Consider the following 19608-nt stretch of genomic DNA (forward strand, 5'->3'; position numbering starts at 1 on the left):
TAGTATGCTAGGCATTGTACTTTCACATGAGAGAATACAGAACACAGAATACCCTTACAAATAACTTTTTTGTTAAAAGGTAGGGTACTTCTGCCACGCTTTCAAACTGAATGTATTAGGCCAATTACTGGATATCACTGCATATGAATAGCCCATAAATAACTCCTGTTCAATTTATTGCACACTGTAACTATAGAACAAGCACATTTTTTCTTTCAAAGTACTTAAAAAGAAATGTTCCATAATGCTTTATGTACATGAGTTTTTCTAAAAGCTCTTAACTGAATGAATGATATTCACAGAAGGAAAGAATAAGTTCTTTTACATAAATCACATATTCAGCACCCATTGGAGCTCTGTGCCTTCAAGAAATGTGTAGATAAATCAGGTTCTCTCTTAAAGAGGGCATGTATTGTGGTGAGACCTGGACAACCGACACCCTGTGTTGTGGGTGGGTACAATTATTAAGCCACAACACCCGATTGGTATGTCCCTCGAAGTTGGGTACAATCTGGCCAATGGGATGCAGTCCAAACGGTTCGAGAGACCTATTTATGCCCATGCACGTGACCAGAGCTTCCTCTTTGGGCGCATGCATTCGGAAAACCTACCCACCTCTCCCTACCTTTAGGGCTTGTTGCGCTTGATCTTGCTATGCCGTCGTGTGTCGTCTGTTGTTGGGACAGGGGCATGGCAGGAGTTTTCCCCACTTGGCTGATTGGCTGGTGCCATTTGGGTTTCACCTGCCGTGTAGCAAATCTTCACAACTTGTAAGGTTGAGGATAGGCTCTGGTTCAGGTGATAGGGATAGGAGAATGCTCTCACCATCCCTATGTGAAGGGCATTCCGTTAAAGGAATCTAGGGACTCGATGGTTTGGTCAACCCCTGAGAGGCAGTTGTGCCCGTGCCTGAGTCCAGGGGAACATTTGGGTGGCAGAGATAGCCTGTTCCCGGCTTTCCGCTTATCGAGGTGTTCACCCTTGGCTGACCTATGCTGGTGCCCTGGGTCAGCGCTACCTGCATGGCAGGGAGCTAGTCGAACCAGAGCCTATGCAACCACTCACTTTCTGTAATCAATAAAGTAGTGGCCTAAATTCTGCCAAAAACCAAACCAACAATTTGAGTCAAGTGTGAATTTATTTAAGGGAAGGTTTCTGCGTCTGAACACGCAACAATGTGAATTACACAAACCCAGCACTTGCAGGATTAGAGCTTTACTGCCTAGTTCTAATACAAAATACCAATATTTTAAAGTTCAAAATCCCAACTTCAGCCTCAAAAATAAACCAGTGAAGTACATTGTCACAGTTTTCCAGCTGCAAATTTAATTCTCTGCACAATTTAATAGGAACTGGCATAACTTGACATGTTCATAATGCAGCAAAACATCGGCACAGTCACTTTAATAGTTTTCCAGCAATAATCACAGTGAGGTGCTAGAGGGGGTCTTGAGGGTGTCAGGAGACCCTTATTAAAATCCTGTCACAAAAGTAGGCATTCACCACCTATTTGCCAGGATAGGCATTCAGTTTTATTAAGCATATTACTACCTCAGAAATGCTGCGAAACAGGTAGATAATAATTAGTGAGATAAAGTATGTACAGTGTTGCCAATTGCAATGTGATATATAAATGATTTCATTTTCCTATTCATCATCTTATTCTTCTAGTTTCAGGTGCCATCTACTGCAGTGTTTAGATCTCTGGCTGCCCAAGGTAGGGCCTCGTAGGTGATAGCAGTAGAATTAGGTGTCATTCTTGTCTAGCTTTTAGTGTCAGCTAGAATGTTCCCAAGACTTTTCAAAAGTGAGCAGTTTGGCTAATGGTTAAGGACTCTCCATTACTTCCCTCCTTTTTAAAAAACTATCTTTCTCAGGGCTGTTTTAATTTTGTAACCTGCCCTGGGTAAAGGGCAGATAATTTAGTAAATTAGTAAATTAGTAAATAAATATAATATAATATAATATAATATAATATAATATAATATAATATAATATAATAATTTATTATTTACCGTATTTTTCGCCCTATAGGACGCACTTTTTCCCCTCCAAAAATGAAGGGGAAATGTGTGTGCGTTCTATGGGGCGAATGCAGGCTTTCGCTGAAGCCTGGAGCGCGAAGGGGGTCAGTGTGCACCGACCCCTCTCGCTCTCCAGGCTTCAGGAAGCTATCCGCTAGCCGTGGGAGAGCTTGCCTGCACCCAGAAGCTTGGGGCGCGCTGAGCTCCGCACGCCCCAAGCTTCAGGATTAGCGCAGCGCTCCGCTAGCCGTGGGAGAGCCGCACGACTCTCCCACGGCTAGCGGAGACCTTGCCGGCACCCAGAAGCTTGGGGCGCGCTGAGCTCCGCACGCCCCGAACTTCGGGATTAGCGCAGCACTCTGCTAGCCGTGGGAGAGCCGTGCGGCTCTCCCACGGCTAGCGGAGACCTTGCCAGCAGTCAGAAGCTTGGGGCGCGCTGAGCTCCGCACCCCCCAAGCTTCGGGATAAGCGCAGCGCTCCGCTAGCCGTGGGAGAGCCGCGCGAAGTTGCACGGCTTTCCCAAGGCTAGCGGAGACCTTGCCGGCACCCAGAAGCTTGGGGCGCGCTGAGCTCCGCACGCCCCAAGCTTCGGGATTAGTGCAGAGCACCTGGGGGGGGAAAAATAATTTTTTCCCCTTTATTCCCCCCCCCCCCGAAAAAAACCTAGGTGCGTCTTATGGGCCGGTGCGTCCTATGGAGCGAAAAATACGGTATACCCTGCCCATCTGACTGAGTCTCCCCAGCCACTCTGGGCGACTCCCAATCAAATGTTAAAAACAGTACAGCATTAAATATTAAAAACTTCCCTAAACAGGGCTGCCTTCAGATGTCTTTTAAAGATAGGATGGCTGCTTATTTCCTTCACATCTGATAATAATAACTGCCTGCTGCAAAGACACAATGACACTCTTTTCTATTCTATATACAAAAGCAGCTAAGAGTAGCAATTTTATCTTTTGTAAATATTGATAGTGGGATAGTGTTTTGGGCAAAAAATGCCTCTCCTCCACTTCCATCAGTGGAAGGGTCTGCTGCAACAAAAGCTGTTCCATGAGTGCAAAGGCACCAATTGGATATTACCACTGTTTAAAAGAAAAACCAAAGACCTTTTTGGACCTTTAACTTTTACATCTCCTTATCCCCTGCTCACTTCTCCATCCTATTCCTCATTAGTAACTTTTATACGTTTCAGACTAAAGGATGTTGTCCTCTCAATATGGTATAGTTATATTTTATGTACTATTGGAGCTCTGGTTTCCGTCACAGTGTTCCATTGCACCAGAAGAGGTTTAGTCATGCTGGCCACATGATCCGGAAAGCTGTCTGTGGACAAACGCCAGCTCCCTCGGCCTGAAAGGGAGATGAGCACTACAACCCCATAGTCACCTTTGACTAGACTTAACCGTCTGGGGTCCTTTACCTTTACCTTATTTTTACCTATCCCCTGCTCTCTTCTCCATACTATTCCTCATTAGTAACTTTTTATATATACTAGAATTAAGGATTTATCCATCCCAACTATTATATTAATATTTTATGTACTATTGAAAAATCTTCCTTTTTGATTTAGATAGAAAACATTAATTACAGGGCCTTCCTATTTAAGAAAAGCCAAGGAATGGCACTTGTTGCTGCAAAACTGCTTGAAAATGTCCTGTGTGGCAGGGGGAAGAAGTATTGGAGTACAACTATTTTTTTTTTGTGGCCAATCAAAGTTGAGGAAACTTGCATGGTCACAGTTAGACACGAATCAGAAACTCACAACCAGAGTGCATGTATTTGCATAACTAAAGAAAAAACCCTGCACCATTCTTCTTCAGTAGCTTTATAGTAGGGTTCCTCAAACTCAGCCCTCCAGATGTTTTGACGCTACAATTCCCATCATCCTTGACCACTGGTCCTGCTAGCAAGGGATCATGGGAGTTGTAGGCCAAAAACATCTGGAGGGCCAAGTTTGAGGGAGCCTGCTTTATAGCATCCCCGTGCTTTAATTTTGCAGGTTATTTTATCCACAGTATAAAGATCAACGTGACAAGCCACCCTGAACATTTAAACTGTCAGCAACAAATGCCTGAACACTCCACTTACAAAACTGGAGAGAAAACTGTAATACCATTACGGGCAAATAAGTGGCTATAGTCTGAACCTACATGGTTAAGTTTTCTGTTGTGCTAATTTATTGCAATTAATGACTTCCTTTTTTGGGGGGAGGAGGGTCCAAACTAAAATCCATGCTATAAAAATTTGCTAGCAATGAGATACAAACTGTGGCCTTTAAAATCCCTTTTTGCTTCTAAAGGGGTAAGGCATATTTCAGCCTATAAACATCATACCTGCTTTTTGATTTTTATTGACTGAAAAACTGTGAAATGGGGGGGGGGGCTCAATTCTTCAGCATCTAATAGCAGTTACAGTATTCTAACATCCTTTTGAACCTGCCAGAATTAACTACGGGTATTTGACTTATTTGTTACTGGATTTGGTTGCAGATAATACCTGAAGTGTGGTGATCCATAAGAAGCTTTCTTTCCATTTCCTTTAGAATAATAATGTGGCAGCTGAGTTATTAACACACAGGTGACTTGAAGAAAACCAATCAATCAAGCCTACTAAAGGATATTTTCCCTGAAATTTTCAGTTCTGAAGTCACTTCCATTTTGTCACTACTTTATGAAACCTTTACTTGGCCTCAGGTTAGAAAAAGAACCTTTTTCTAGTTTAGTTTAATATTTCTTTCCCACTTTTTTTCTTCTTCGTAAAAACAGGCAAGCTTGACTGTTGCAGGAGAGGCTAAACAGTGATGGTAATAGTGTGGCTTTGAGTCACCAACACTTTTTCTATTCATTCATTATTAGCCTGCTGCATCCCCAACCCTGAAGGTGAGAAAGAACATATTACAAACACCAATCCTTTGCAAATATAAACACTAAATTGTGGACTGCAGTCCCTACAGTCAGGCATAGCCAGCCTTTATAGGTTGGGGGTGGACCAGAGTGAAGCCTGCTCAACTGGCCAGAATTCAAATAGACGGATGGCAGGAAAGCCTGCCAATCCAAGCAGCCAGCCAAGGGATTCCACAAAGCGTGTTCTCCAATAAATGAGAGCACGTTTTGCGGTGTGGGCCACCGGGCCAGGCCTCTTGTTGCCAGGCAGGTTAATAGTTGTTGCCTGCCATTGTGATTGGATAACCAGGTTGCTGGGGCAAATCGTATGTTGCAAATTGGGTGGGTGGGACCATAGTCTTTAAATATTGGTGCACTCTGGTTTCTCTTTCTCTTTGCAAAGTGCATCAGATCAGGAGCAATCTTCTCATTGTCTGGTTGTTATGTAGTGAAGTTTCACCCTGGGCCAGCAGGGGGATACTGTATATAGTTTTCACTCAGGTCTGTAGATAGTTTTCACTCAGGTCCACGTCAGTTATTTTAGGCGGGAAACGCTGGGCTGTTGTTGCTACAATGTTGACAGCCGGCTGCCTATAAAAGCAGGCCGGCTGAGCTGTTTGCAGTCAGTTCTATTCCAGCTTACAAAATAAAGAGCTACTTGGAGAAATCGCTGTGTCGTCTGCTATGTCAACCCACAACTTAACACTGGCGACGAAGGTGGGATCGATGGACATCAGAGCACAGCCAGATGCAGCCAGCCTCTGAACTGAGCTGAATCACTGAGCTGAATCACAGAGCGAAATCACTGAGCGAAATCACTGGACAGAACCAATTCAGAGCTGACTGTTCTGGCTAAGAGCACTGTGTTCCATCCATCGCCCTTCACGCAGGCATCGGAATCATGGCTTCACTTGTGCCTCTACCGCCGTTTGCGCCAGCCTCTGAATCATGGAACTCCTACCTCGCTCGGTTCGACTGCTCTCTCCAAGCCAACGAGCTGACAGCAGTATCAAAGGATCGGAAGCGGGGCCTATTCCTCAGCCTCTGTGGGCCTGAGGTGTTTGAGACGGCCCGAGCATTGGTTGCGCCTGAAGCAGTCCAGGCAACACCATGGGACACGATCCAAGAGAAGCTCCGCAACCACTACGCACCAAAGCTGTCCAAGATTGCTGCCCGCCATGCGTTCTACCACCGGAACCAGGCAGAGGGGGAGTCAATCAACAACTACACCACCGTCCTGCGACAGGCTGCAATGCACTGTGAGTTCCGAGACTTAGACGATGCCCTGATGGATCGAATCGTCTGCGGGGTCCGGGACATCCATCTGCAACGGCGTCTCCTCGCCAAGCCAGACCTCACGCTACAGAAAGCCATTGAGGAGGCTGTGGCCTCAGAAGCTGCTTGAACGCTCCGCCCAGGAGATCCGCAAGTCCAGCAGCCCGCGTCTTGCTAGGGAGCCAGTTCCGGTGCATCATGAAGAGGCCAGCAGTGATGAGGCATCCTCCAGTGAAGACGATGACGTGCACCAGACAAAGCGGGAGCGCAGGAAGTTCCAACAGAAGTCCAAGGGCCAACCGGAATGTGCCGGCTGCGGAGGCAACCATTCCCGTGCCAAGTGTCGATTCAGAGACGCCATCTGTAGGAAGTGTTCCAGAAGGGGCCACATCGCTAAGGTCTGCCGATCGGCTCCGTCTGACACCCCTCCTTCATCGACTCACAAGTCCAAGTCTTCACTCCAGTCTGCCAAGGAAAGTTGTTTCGCTCTCACCAACTGCCGCTGCCCGTCTGGAACCACGAATGGCCAAACCGACTCGCCTACGCAACGCAAGCTGAACGTCACGGTGCTCATTGAAGGAGCTCCATGTGACATGGAGATCGACACCGGGTCTGCCCTGTCCATCGTGTCATGGAGCACCATCAAAAGACTGGTACCCAGAGTGTCCAAAAGGCAACTCGACTCTCACCGCGTACACCTGAGAGACTACCAGGGAAACGACATTCCCGTGGTAGGCGTTGGCCGGTTCCGGATTGCCTTCAAGGATTTTTCGGGCCTGCTCTGGTTGGTGGTGGTCGAAGGTCAGCGGCCAAGCCTCCTAGGGCTAGACTGGTTTGATGCCCTCGGCCTGGAAGTCACCGGCATCAACTGCATCTCTAACGCAGAGACTGAGGGTCTGGTCAAAGACTTTGCCGAGGTTTTCGACGGCACCTTGGGGCAATATACAGGTACGCCCATCTCCTTTAGCCTTGATCCACAAGTCGCCCCCATCAAGCTAAAGCCACGCCGGGTTCCCTTTGCTCTCAAGGCTAAGGTGGACGAACAACTGGACAAACTGATCGCCCAAGGAGTTTTGGAGCCGGTTGACCACGCCAAGTGGGAAATCCCCATCGTCACGCCTGTCAAGCCAGATGGGTCAGTGAGAATCTGTGCTGACTACAAGTGCACGATCAACAAGGCACTTCAGCAGCACGCTTATCCGGTTCCTGTTGTCCAACACCTGCTGCATTCCCTGGGTGAGGGTAAGGTCTTCGCTAAGCTGGACCTTGCCCAAGCCTATCAACAACTGCCCGTCAATGATGCCACTGCTGAAGCCCAGACGATCGTCACCCACCGGGGGGCATTCCGTTGCCGCCGGTTGCAGTTCGGGGTGAGTGTGGCTCCTGGCATCTTCCAAAGCCTTATGGAGCGTCTCCTGCAAGGGCTTTCGGGCGTGGTACCATATTTTGATGACGTCTTGGTGTCTGCAGACTCACACCAGCAGCTGTTCGAGCGCCTCCGTGCCGTGCTGACCAGGTTCCAAGGGGCTGGGCTCAAGGTAAAGAGGGAAAAGTGCCAGATTGCCGTTCCACAGGTAGAGTTCCTGAGCTATCTTATCGATGCCTCCGGCCTTCACCCGACCACATCCAAGATCCGCGCTATCCAGCAGGCCCCCACCCCAAAGAACAAGACGGAGTTGCAGGCGTTCCTGGGGCTGCTGAACTTTTATAACATGTTCCTGCCCCACAAAGCCACAGTGGCTGAGCCTCTTCACCGACTCCTTAGCACAAAGACGCCTTGGGCCTGGGGTCATCGGGAGACGGCGGCCTTCAACGCGGTCAAGGCTCTCCTTTCATCAGACAGTGTGCTGGTACAGTACAGTGAATCCAGGTCGCTGGTCCTTGCCTGCGACGCCTCACCTTTTGGCATCGGTGCTGTCCTTAGTCACCGTTTTCCAGACGGAAGAGAAGCACCGCTCGCCTACTTTTCCAGGACGCTATCTCCGACGGAACGGAATTACAGCCAGCTCGACAAGGAGGCACTGGCACTTGTGGCTGGAGTGAAGAGGTTCCATGAATACCTCTATGGCAGGACTTTTGACCTCATCACTGACCACAAGCCACTCCTGGGCCTCCTCACCGGTGATCGTCCAACTCCACCGGTCCTCTCGCCACGCATGCTGCGATGGACTGTTTTCCTGGCTGCCTACCACTACCGGCTCATCCATCGCCCCGGGAAATCAATGGGCCATGCCGACGCCCTCAGCCGTTGCCCTCTTCCAGCATTTGTGGAAGACCCGGCACCAGCTTCATCGCTCCTTCTGATTGAGGATCTTCCGGCAGCACCTGTATCGGCTGCCACTGTGGCCTCCGCGTCTGCCCAGGATCGCACCATCAGCCGGGTGCTCAACTGGGTGTGGAGGGGGTGGCCACAAGGGCCTTTTGCATCGGAGTTCCAGCCCTTCGCAACCAGACAACATGAACTCTCAGCTCATCGCGGCTGTCTGCTGTGGGGAGACCGCGTCGTGATTCCCCAGGGACTCCGTCAGCGCGTCCTGGAGGCTCTGCACGTTGGCCACCCGGGAATTGTCAAAATGAAGGCGTTGGCTCGGTGTTACGTCTGGTGGCCTAATATGGACGATGCCATCACTGCCTGGGTGTCCGCCTGTCAAGCGTGCCAAGAGTCGAGGCTTGCACCACCGGCAGCTAAGGGACACACCTGGGAGACGCCAAAGACACCCTGGTCGAGGGTGCACATCGATCTGGCTGGCCCCTTTCACGGCCGGACCTTTATGGTAGTGGTGGACGCCTATTCCAAATGGCTGGAGGTCGCCCTGATGCCCTCCACCACTACCGAAGCCGTCATCCGGGTGCTGCGAGGCCTGTTTGCAACGCATGGGTGTCTTGATGTCCTTGTCTCTGACAACGGACCGCAGTTCACGTCAGGCACGTTTGAGCGGTATCTTTTGGGACTGGGCATCCGCCATGCCCTAACGGCACCCTTTCATCCATCCAGCAATGGGCAAGCAGAAAGAATGGTGCGCTCGGCAAAAGAGGCACTGGCGCGCCTGGACCGGGGAGACTGGCATGAGCGGGTCGCTGAATACTTGTTCGTGCAACACATCACCACTCATGCGGCCACAGGGCGGAGTCCTGCTGAACTGCTTATGGGCCGCCGCCCCAGGTCACCGCTCGACCGGCTGCACCCGGACTTTGCCGTGGCTGAACCCCCAGGCTGTGCCAACGCGCCACGGTCATTTGTCCCAGGAAACCAGGTCTTTGCCCGGAACTATGTGGGGGACATTCCTTGGGTGCCAGCCACAGTAGTGGGAGTCACTGGACCTCGCTCGTACCAGGTGGCACTCGAAGACGGACGCTTGTGGCGACGGCACATAGACTTGGACACTACCGTGGTGCCCCCAACTGCGCTTGCGGCTCAAGAAGAGACATGTACAGATGGCGAGGCCCCACCTACACCTCCCTCGCAAACTGCCAGCGTGGAGCCGAACCAAGCCGCTTCAGAGGGTCTGCCAGACTTACCACAGACTCAGACCACTCCACTTGCGGAGGCTCCACCCACAGCAGCGGATCCAGGGGAGTTGGTTCCAACGCCACCTAGGGTCGCACCACAGCCTCAGCAAGAACTGTGTGGCCCTCTGGACTTGGCTACCAGTCCCCGGCGGTCTGGCAGAGTTTCCAAGCGCCCAACTTATTTAAAGGACTATGTTGTTGGACATGTATCACTGTTGGTCTAAGTATGGGAAATGTAACCAATATGCTTTTGTGCCTAATTGAACCATTACGCGTAGTGCTGTATATAAGGAAACCATTACGATTGTAACTAGCGCCTTATCTCGGTGGGGCAGTGCTGTTGGCCGAGTTTTAATCTAGCCTTGGGCGGGAGCACTATATTGAGTTCATTTAATATTGCAATGAGACAATAAAAGGCAGAGAGCAGAAGCAGGGAGGCCTTCACGGCCTGCACATATCATTCAAGCCTAAGCCTGCTACAGTTAGCAGTACAGTAAATTGATAAGTCTCTGTGACATGTGACTCATTTTCTCTATAAGCATTTATCTGTTTGTTTGCAGGCTCACTTGTTGCTAATGTATATCTTAGGCAGACAGAGTGGAGACAGAGGCTCTCTGTGCCTCCAGTGCACTCTGTGTATGCTCTTTAACTATGCTGTTTCTGAACAAGTTTATTTTCTTCAAGTTTGAGGACTTCCGGGTCGGCGCCATCGCCGAATGGCGGACTCCCTCCGAGCTGGGTAGGGGTCGGGTCCTGCCGTGCCGGCGACGCGGGGACCCTCAAAAACCATGGGCGGAGATGCCCATGGACTTGGTGACTCGGCGGGCACCGTTTGCGCCCCCGACCCACGAAGGAGCCTTTTTAAAGGCTGCGGAGCGGGTGACGGGGGGGTGTGGTGCTGTGAGTCCAATGCTTCCCCTGCCCAGCGAAGCCGCATGCCATTCAGCGGAGAGCAACGACTTCTTCTTTGAAAATTTCAGATTTGGACTAAAAGGAACAACCCGTGAGTAAATTGATTGGATTTAAAAGGGAAATTTGATCTTTGAATTTGGAGCGAGCGGGGGGAGTGCAAAAAGGAAGTCCGCCCCCCCCCCGTTGTAGATGGCTCAACACAAGGATTTGACAACTAAGATCGAGAGATGAACTTGTTTACCTGAAAAAAAATTTAACTTCACGAAGGGAAATTACAATAATTGTGCTGGAGGAGAAGACTGATTTGTGGGAACTAAAATGCAACCCCCCCCCCCGGGAACCGGGAACGATCCGCTATGAGAGACTGGTGAAGAGACACAGAAACTTTGACAGCTGTCAAAGTAGCTGTCAAAGCAGGAAAATAAAAGAGAACTTTGTTACGATGGCTTTGCTGGTTAGATTTGTTACAATTTGGACATAAATTATTGGAAATAAAGGCAACAAGTTATTTGACTTTTGGGTCTGATTTTGAAAGAAATTAAGTTACCATTCCCTCTAGAGGGAGGCTGGGACATTGCAACAGTAGCAGCAAGTGGAAAAATACTATGAATTTGAGCAGGATCTGTTATCTCTTGGGAAAGCTGCAAAAACGAAGCATTATTTTGTCTACAGAGGTTTCTATACTAAAGGAGACAATGGATTTATCTATTGAAGAAAGGAAGGGACTTGACGCAAGTTATGTTCCTGAATAACAAAAGCCTCTGTGGAGAACAAGAAGTTTCTGAATTAGAAGGTTTCTGCAGCAGAACAGGAAAAAGCAACCTGAGGAATAAGAGCTGGACCAAATTTGAAGCCGGAGTATTTGGAACATCCAGACTTTAAAAGGACCAAGAAATAGAATTTAAGTTAGACTCTGGATGGAAGAACAATGACTTTTTCTGAGAGTTTTTTCGAGATTGGACATTCTGAAATTAAAAGCTATCAAAAGACGGCAAAGTGGAGTTGAGATATAGACGTGGATACACCAGGCTGGCAGTAGACAATGGATGAACTTTGGGGATTGGAACCGGGGAATGGGGGGGGGAGATTTGGAATCCAAAGGCTGTAAAATTATATATTATTTCTTTCTTTACTTTTTTCATGTTTGTTGTTTGAAAATAGGGGAATTCGTGGAAGGGAAATGGGGTCGATCTTAGGGAATTATATAAAATATAAGGAGAAATGGTTCATTAAGATAAATAAGATAAATTAATTTGGAATAAATGGGTTATTTAAAATTACAAATAAGGTTTTAAAATTTGGGGTAAGAATCTGTGGAATCAATTTAAGGGAAATGGAATACAAGAGGGGGAGGGGGGGAGTCCGGGAAAGATGCCACTGAAACCAAGTGTAAATCATATTTGTTTTTTCTTTCTTTCTTGCTATCTTTCCTTTTTATTCTGGAAAATTTTTAATAAATATTATTAAAAAAAAAAAATATTTTCTTCAAGTTTGTTTTGCCCTGATAGTGGCAACTGCCATTTTAGAGACAAGCCATTGTGGCTTAGTGGCTAGAGTACAGGACTAGGACCTGGGAGTCAGGGTTCACACCCCCTACTTAGCCATTGTTATCACAAAACAAAACAAGCTGCTCCTTTTGGACTATTCTGTTGCTGGGTAGTTCAGCCCACTTGTGATATTGCTCCCAAAAAGAACTTTGGGTTTCTTGAGGAGGTGCTTCCCTCTAAATGGCAAACAGGGGTACCTGGACAGGCGGTGGGCTGCCTCGAGTTTGTTATCTCATTGGAAACATTTATGTCTGGCCTAGAAGGTGATCTTAGGGCTTGGCCCGCTTGGCCCTAGAATTTGATGGCCTCTAGCAGCATTTCCGGCCTGAATAGCTTCCCCATGTGGTGCACAAAGCATTGGTTTCACCAGTTCCATACATTTAGTTTTTTGCAGACTATGACAGGGCCTTTGCAGATGTCTCCAGAGCTTGCCTCTCCTGCAGAGGTTGACTTGCTGATGCCCTAGGTGCCTTCTTCCAGAAGGAAGCGTCTTCAGAGGCGGCAATCCAGGAGCAGGGAAAAGGGGAGCAGGGATGATGCTTACACCTCCTTGCAGGTATGTCATACCTGGGTCTTTAGGGATCATCCTGGATAGCTCAGCTGGTCAGCGTATGGTGCCGGTAATCCCTAGGTTGCAGGATTGGTCCCTGTTTGGGACAGCTGCATGTTCCCCCATCACTCTACCCGGACACTGAGGTCCAGCGCCGAGGGCCTTCTGGTGGTTCCCTCACTGTGAGAGACCAAGTCACTGGGCACCTTCTCGGTAGTGGCACCCGCCCTGTGGTACGCCCTCCCATCAGATGTCTACTACCAGACTTTTAGAAGACATCTAAGGCAGCCCTGTTTAGGGAAGCCTTTAATGTTTGCTGCATTACTGTATTTTAATCTTTTGTTGGAAGCTGCCCAGAGTGGCTGGGGAAGCCCAGCCAGATGGGCGGGATACAAATAGATCATCATCATCATCATCATCATCATCATCATCATCATATTGAGGGAGAGTGGACTAGATGATCCTCAGGGTCCCTTCAACCCCACTATTCTTTAAGTTGCAATTCACTATGGGAATGTTAGATGCAGGGCTGCCATCATCCCCTCAGCTTGCTAGGATCGCAGGGACAGGGACATGTGGACCACTTGCACAGCTCCACATTTCAAATGGAAATTCCCTGAGCAATAGAACCTTAAGCTGGTATGCAGGAAGCTGGCCCAGAGCAGCTTTGTTGGGACTTTTTGGGTTTCTGGCCAGCGTTGGCCCTGTAAATTTACACATCATGGTGGCAACACAAGGCAGGGCATTTTGCCCAAGTGGGGGCTGGGGGCTAGCAAGCAATAACTCAATACCTCTCGCCCATATTTCCATAAAAATATCTTCCTTGAAAGCCTGTCTAAAAGGTTATCTAGATGAGTCAGTGGTTTTCTGCTTGTGGGAAGGGTTTTCCCAAGGTTTGGGATTCCTCTGGCTTTTCAGCCAGTGGCTCAGAATACAGCAACTCAAAAGCCAGTCAGAGAGCTACCTGTGGTAGCCAGAAAGAAGGTTAGGAAGTAGCTTTCATTGGGGTGTATGGTGGGATCCCCTTGATTCTCCTTCTATTCCTGATTTTCATTTATCCCCTTTGGGGATCGTTCCTAAGAAAGCCCCATATAATCCATATTTATCACATCCCAAAGGCACCTCAGTGAATGACTCTCTGGAATTGTTCCGTGAAATATGCATCTTTGGATCAGGCAGTTGAGCTTACCAACAAATTGGAAGAGGGCCTTGTTGGCATTATGCAATATTGAATTGGCTGTTAGGCTGCTGCCGGTTACCCTCAAGATTATAAGTAGTTGGGCTTTAATTGGATGGTCCTTACATTGATAAGGCGATGCCAATGGGTTGCGCTATAGGCTGTGCAGCACTTGAGTCCTTTAGCGTCCTTCTGGATTGAACTTTGCGAGTCAAGACTCGTTTAACTGGGGGCACCATTATTTGGATTATCTTACTGGCTGGTTCATGTGACACCAGCCTCTGCTTGGCTTACTGAATGCCCCTTTTATTCCCTGAGGAGCTGGGTGTTCCGTTGGCAGTGGATAGGACAGTGGCTCCACTGCCCCCTTTTAACGTATTTGGGGGCTAGCTGGATAACGTTGCTCATACCTCTGCTTGCCTGTGGAAAAGCTGTGTGCCGCGAAGGACGTTATTCTTGTAATACTTCCTCTGATAGCAAATGTTGCTTTGTCAGATTCCATCATTGCTAGGTCAGTTAAAAAATTGGCATGCAGGGTGATTGTTCCAGGCTGCCCCTTCCATTCCTGCTTGGCCAGGTGGTCTCATGGCCCGGGGTCCCTTCATCATCCTGTACAGTGGCCTTGAGCCTGGCAGGGCAAGGCAATCACATGTGACCTAACTTTTCTTGAGTTTTCCCCATTGTAGTGTCAGCGCACATCTGGACTGAGGAGTACAGAGACCGTCGGGTCTGTCTTGGTCTGATAACCAGGCAGTGTGAGGGTCCTGGCAAAATGGTCCTCATGCTTTGGCAGAGTCTCCGCCCCCTTTTATGTGCTTTCCAGCTGCACTGCTTAAGGTGTAATATTGCGTTTCTGCTCGCTTTATTACGGGATCATCTAATGTTTTCGCTGTCACTCTATCCCGTTTTCAGTTGGAGAGCTTCAGATCCTGGGCTCTGGACGCCCAGCTATAGCCGGATTTTCTGGAGCTCCTGTGGCACTTTGGCAACAATTGATAATTAACAGGAGTAGTAGCTTACATTTCCCCTTCTGCTTTCAGGTCTTATGAGAAGGCCTGGACTGATTTCTTAGCGTTTAGCTGGCAGTCTTCGGCCATTCAGAGGAACTTGCCTCCATCCTCTGAGCAGGACCTGCAGTAATTGGCGTACCTGCTGCAGATCGGATGCACTGTTAAAACTATCAGAATTCAGTCCGCTGCAATGTCTGCTAGAGTAAAGCTTTAATTTTTCAGAGACCCTTCTAAAAGTGTGCCGTGCGCAGGGTCTCGGAAGGTTGGAAAAGACTCCAGCCTTCACAGGACTGCAGGCAGGAAGCCGGTCAATCTTGACCTATGCAGTATCCGCAACAAGTTAAGACTTGTCTCCTGGTTCTAGATCTAGACGAGACTTCTTTCAGTATTCCATTGTAATTTTGGTGTACTGAGGGTTGGGGAAATTGTGTTGGAGCCAGCACGGGGCGGAGAGTTTGGAGGCTTATTGCCTCAGGAGTTTTCCTTATCTGCTTTGGCGCTTGTCATAAGTGTCTGGAGCTCTAAGTCAGACCTAGTGAGCAGGCTTCCAGTCACAGGTGAGGTGGGCCCTTGCCCTGTTATTGGATACCAGAAATATTTGGCTTTTCGTTCCCCTGGGGGCTGGCTCGATCCTAGAAGTTGCTGGTTCTCGTGGGTTTCTCCTTCAGGATATATGCGTTTCCCTTTTGGAGTTGAGACTTGTAGTGCACAACTCCAAAACTGACCAGCTGGGTCGGGGGGAGGTTGTCCGCCTCCCAGCGACTGGGGAGGTGGGCCTGTGCCCGGTCAAGGATGTAAGGAAGTACTTGGCCTTGAGACCTCCTGGGGACGGCCCCCTACTCATGCATGAAAATGGTCACCCTTTGGCACAACACCAGTTCACAAAAGTCATGCGTAAGGCCATCTCTGCTTGTGGGATCTCGGCCTCTGGTTTCGCCCCTCATTCCTTTCGCATAGGTGCAGCGACTATGGCGGCCCATTGGGGCTTCTCAGCTGCCAGGATCAAGGATTTGGGGAGATGGAAATCGGATGCTTTCAAGGGTTATGTGCGGAACAAATGCTGAGTTCGGTACTAATGCTTGTTTGTTTCAACCCTTGTAGATCCCACGCTGGTCCCCGTCTGGATAGTGGGACACAGCATCGTTCATTGGGCTGGCAGCAGAGCGAGGCAGTCTGCAAGGGGAGCGTGTCTCAGCCTCCCACAGCACGTGAAAGTGTCATGGTTTTCCAGATGCGGAATGTCATGGGGAGAGTTTATGCCGCTGATTGGTCGCCGGCTGCTCTCGGACCTCCCCACCCTATGGCCATAGTGGTGCAGCTGGGGGGAAATGATGTGGCAACTATTGATTGCCTTGCTTTGTGCACCTCAATCCAAAAAGGGATTTGGAGGCATTGGCAGCCTTATTACCTTCAGTGAGAATAATTTGGTCTCACCTGTTGCAGAGGCAAACCTGGCGCGGTGTTTCCCGCCCGGAGGCCGCTGAAAAGGCCAGGAAGCGCATTAACTCTGCTGTTTGCGGGAAGGTATTGGAGCTGGGTAGTTTGGTGATTTCGCACCCAGACATTAATTTTAAGGCTGAGGCCCTTTACCGGGCAGATGGAGTGCACCTCTCCGATTTGGGGAATGATGTTTGGCTGGATGCAGTGGCTACTAAATTGGGTTCATGTTGGGTTTGTGAGTGGTTGGCGGTGAGTGTTAGAGCTCGTGTGGCGGTTAGGCATTGGTTATAATATGCTGGTGGTGGAGGGGTCAGGATAAGCTCTGCCTGCCCCTCCTATTGCGCTGAAGGGAATTCCGTTAAAGGAATCCTGGGGCTTGCCACGATTTCGTCCAATCCCTGTCATGGGACCAGGGCCGCCCAATCCCTGTCATGGGAATCCCTGTCATGGGACCAGGGCCGGCAAGCTTTCGGGGAGCTACTGGGTGAGCGGCGTGGGTCCGACGCTTAGCTCAAATGACCCCCAAGTTTGACTTTCCCTTCTACTGGCTACCGATCGGACCTCGGGATGTCAGTTCTGTCCCAGGCGGGGGGACAGATAGTCATAACCAATGTCTAAACAACCACTCACTGATTTTGTATTTTAATAAAGTTGTGGCCAAAATAGTACCCAAAAAACCAAAACTAAAATTACGTGTTATGTGTGAAGTTATTTGAGGGGTGGCCTGGGGACCTACACACGCAACTGGTGGCTGCCTAGCCCCCGTGTTGCTGCCTGGGGATAGGAGCCTGCCATGACAGGCCGGAACAGCTACCCACCCCATGACTGGCTAAGGAGCCATTCTCATACCACTCTATTGCTGGTGAGCACTAACTGGCTGTGTTGACCACATGTATCCATGGTTAATGCCTTGCTGAGGATAAGCAGATTGCCCCTGCTTTTCTTCTTTGTGTTAGAAGAGCAGGAGTGTCCATCAGCTATTGTTGGCTTGTTGTTATACTGAAATAGGAGTCTGACGTTTGCTTCATTCAGACAAGTCACGATCAGGAATCCAAGAAAAGCCTGAGCTACAGATTTGTTTGGAGCAAAATAAAACTTAATTCCCAATTCAGACGTAACACTAACTCAAGGATTTTGGCTCGTTCCACCTGCTCACTAGTATAGAAGAACGAGGTGGGAGTAGTCTATACACCATTAACTTACAAAGACATGTGACTGGAACCATGTCATGTCACGTGATCATGATGAGAGCCTGGTTCCATGCCTATGTGTTATGTCTGCACCAGTTTCTAAATTTGTTCCTTCCTTCTACTTTTTTTTTTACTTCTTGTTGCAATCCTGTTCATGATTACTCACAAGTAAGTCCCATGCCTAGGATTGCAGCTTTAGGCTGTGTATGTGCTATACCTTTAATGCATATTCATAACGCACTGTATCATTTCCCTCAAAGAATTCTGGGCACTGTGGTTTTACCTCTCACAGAGTTTCCAGTTCCCACCAACCAGTATGAAGCTACAGTGCCCATAATTCTTTGAGGGGAAGACTTAAAGGCAAAGTGTATACATAGCCATAGTCTGTTGGATTACCGAACAAGCAGAATTTGATCTCATCCATACTATCAGTGCCACTTCCTGCAATTTATCTCGAGAGTCTTAAACACAAGGCAAATATAGATCCTTAAAGAAATCAAAGCATGCATATGCCTTTTTTTGCAGTAGAAGAAAGCTAATTAATAAATAGCATTCTTTAAGCTTCACTGATTTAATGAAGGACCATTACGTATATTTCTTGAGCAGTTTGTGAGCGTCAACAGTAGCAATTATGATAGCATTTTCTACCCAGCTTGGGTTTTACTTACATGGTATTTTGTTCAGTTCATTCATAAATTTTTCCTTCAACTTCGAGAATGCATCTTCTTTTGGCCCCCCCTTCCCTCCGGGAGCGGCAGGTTCTGTGACATTGCTTGCTAGCGCAGCAGCAACAGTGGTGCCTGGTAGTGCCGCTAGGGCCTGGTGTTGACTTTCTTTTGCCATTTCAGTCCCCAGGGAAACTAAGATTGAAAACAAAACAGAGGAAGGGAGGGGAATGTTCAAAAAGGTTAAAATGTTGTTGTTGCTCAACAACAAACTAGAGAGCAGTAACTGCAATTGGTGCACCTGCTCACTGGATAAATATCACATCATTACCATATTGCTTCATGTTGGTTCATACAATATTTATTAGGCCACAGGGAAAGAGACTTTTCCAGAAGGTAATAGCTGATGCTTTTTCTTATGTCTCGACTCCTTTTCAATGCTTCTGAGCCACGAACAGTTATTTCTGTTGGATATCTCAATATGGCTAGGCATCTGTTGTTTAAACTTTGGATTCTGCCCTTTCCTTTTGAAAGTATAAGTAAACTAACTGACAGCAGTTCCATATATACAAACACTTGACTGCATTTGCATAATTATTTGTATCTGTGTCTTGGTACAGAAAGTTTCAGAGCACTGCTAGTTGCTAAAATGGGAAGTAATTACAACAGTATAATTAAAACACCTTCAAGCTTTCCCAAACTCTGCAACCACTGGTGCACCTTACGTAAGCAAAACTGTACATTATTTGGAAAATCGGCTCTGTTTTACTCTTGAGCCATATTTATTGAAGGCAATTTTCCTTCTACTGACATTTGCCTCAGACAATGTTCTGTTGAATTATTTACTTTTCTCTTTGGTATATTGATGAAACCACCGCATCAGTAGGTAGTTCCAGACTGGAACACCCAGAGTGTTTAAATAAATATACTCCTACATTAACATACTTTCAACTTAATGCTTTTTTCATGGGCATTTTGTGATCCCTTCACTTGAGCTATAGCATAAAGCAAAGCACTTTCGTGGAGCTTTGATTAGAACAATCCGAATAGCGCCTGAGGGTTGGCTCAAATGTTTGCTTTAGTTCTGAACAGGCTGTTCTGATGATATGCCATGTCCTAAATAAGAGTCATTTGAATAATAATTATCTTTTTTAATTTCAGAAAACCAGAGAGAAAAGGGATTGGAGCGATAACAATCACTCATTATTGCTCTGTGTATACTATTGTTTGCACTCTTCCAGAAAGAACTAAGCCTGTAGCATTCCACTGGGAAATTATCTAAAACAAGAAAAAAAGAAAACCAACCCAATACCTTCCTCCCAAATGAATAAAATGAAAGACACATCAAACCAAGAGATTCAAGAAACATCAGATAGATAGATAGATAGATAGATAGATAAACACACAAGTTACAAGCAAATTCTCT

At 47.8% G+C, this 19608-nt stretch overlaps 1 protein-coding gene and 1 long non-coding RNA gene across 5 annotated transcripts in view; one reads left to right on the plus strand and one right to left on the minus strand.

Annotated features, from left to right (window-relative positions):
* Positions 1 to 19608, minus strand: part of SYT1 (synaptotagmin 1) — a 354682-nt gene that overhangs the window by 119388 nt on the left and 215686 nt on the right. For all 4 annotated transcript variants that reach the window (XM_079991846.1, XM_079991843.1, XM_079991845.1 and 1 more), the window contains exon 3: positions 18186 to 18377. In XM_079991846.1, the coding sequence (XP_079847972.1) occupies positions 18186 to 18360 (175 nt within the window). In that variant the 5' untranslated portion in view covers positions 18361 to 18377. The remainder of the gene's footprint in view (positions 1 to 18185; positions 18378 to 19608) is intronic.
* On the plus strand, positions 5319 to 16796 carry LOC307224759. Its single transcript, XR_013842733.1, has 3 exons — positions 5319 to 5346; positions 12545 to 12706; positions 15989 to 16796. It is a non-coding gene; the product is annotated as an uncharacterized lncRNA (long non-coding RNA).

This window comes from Podarcis cretensis (genome assembly GCF_951804945.1).
Source record: "Podarcis cretensis genome assembly, chromosome: 10".
Lineage (NCBI taxonomy): Eukaryota > Metazoa > Chordata > Lepidosauria > Squamata > Lacertidae > Podarcis > Podarcis cretensis.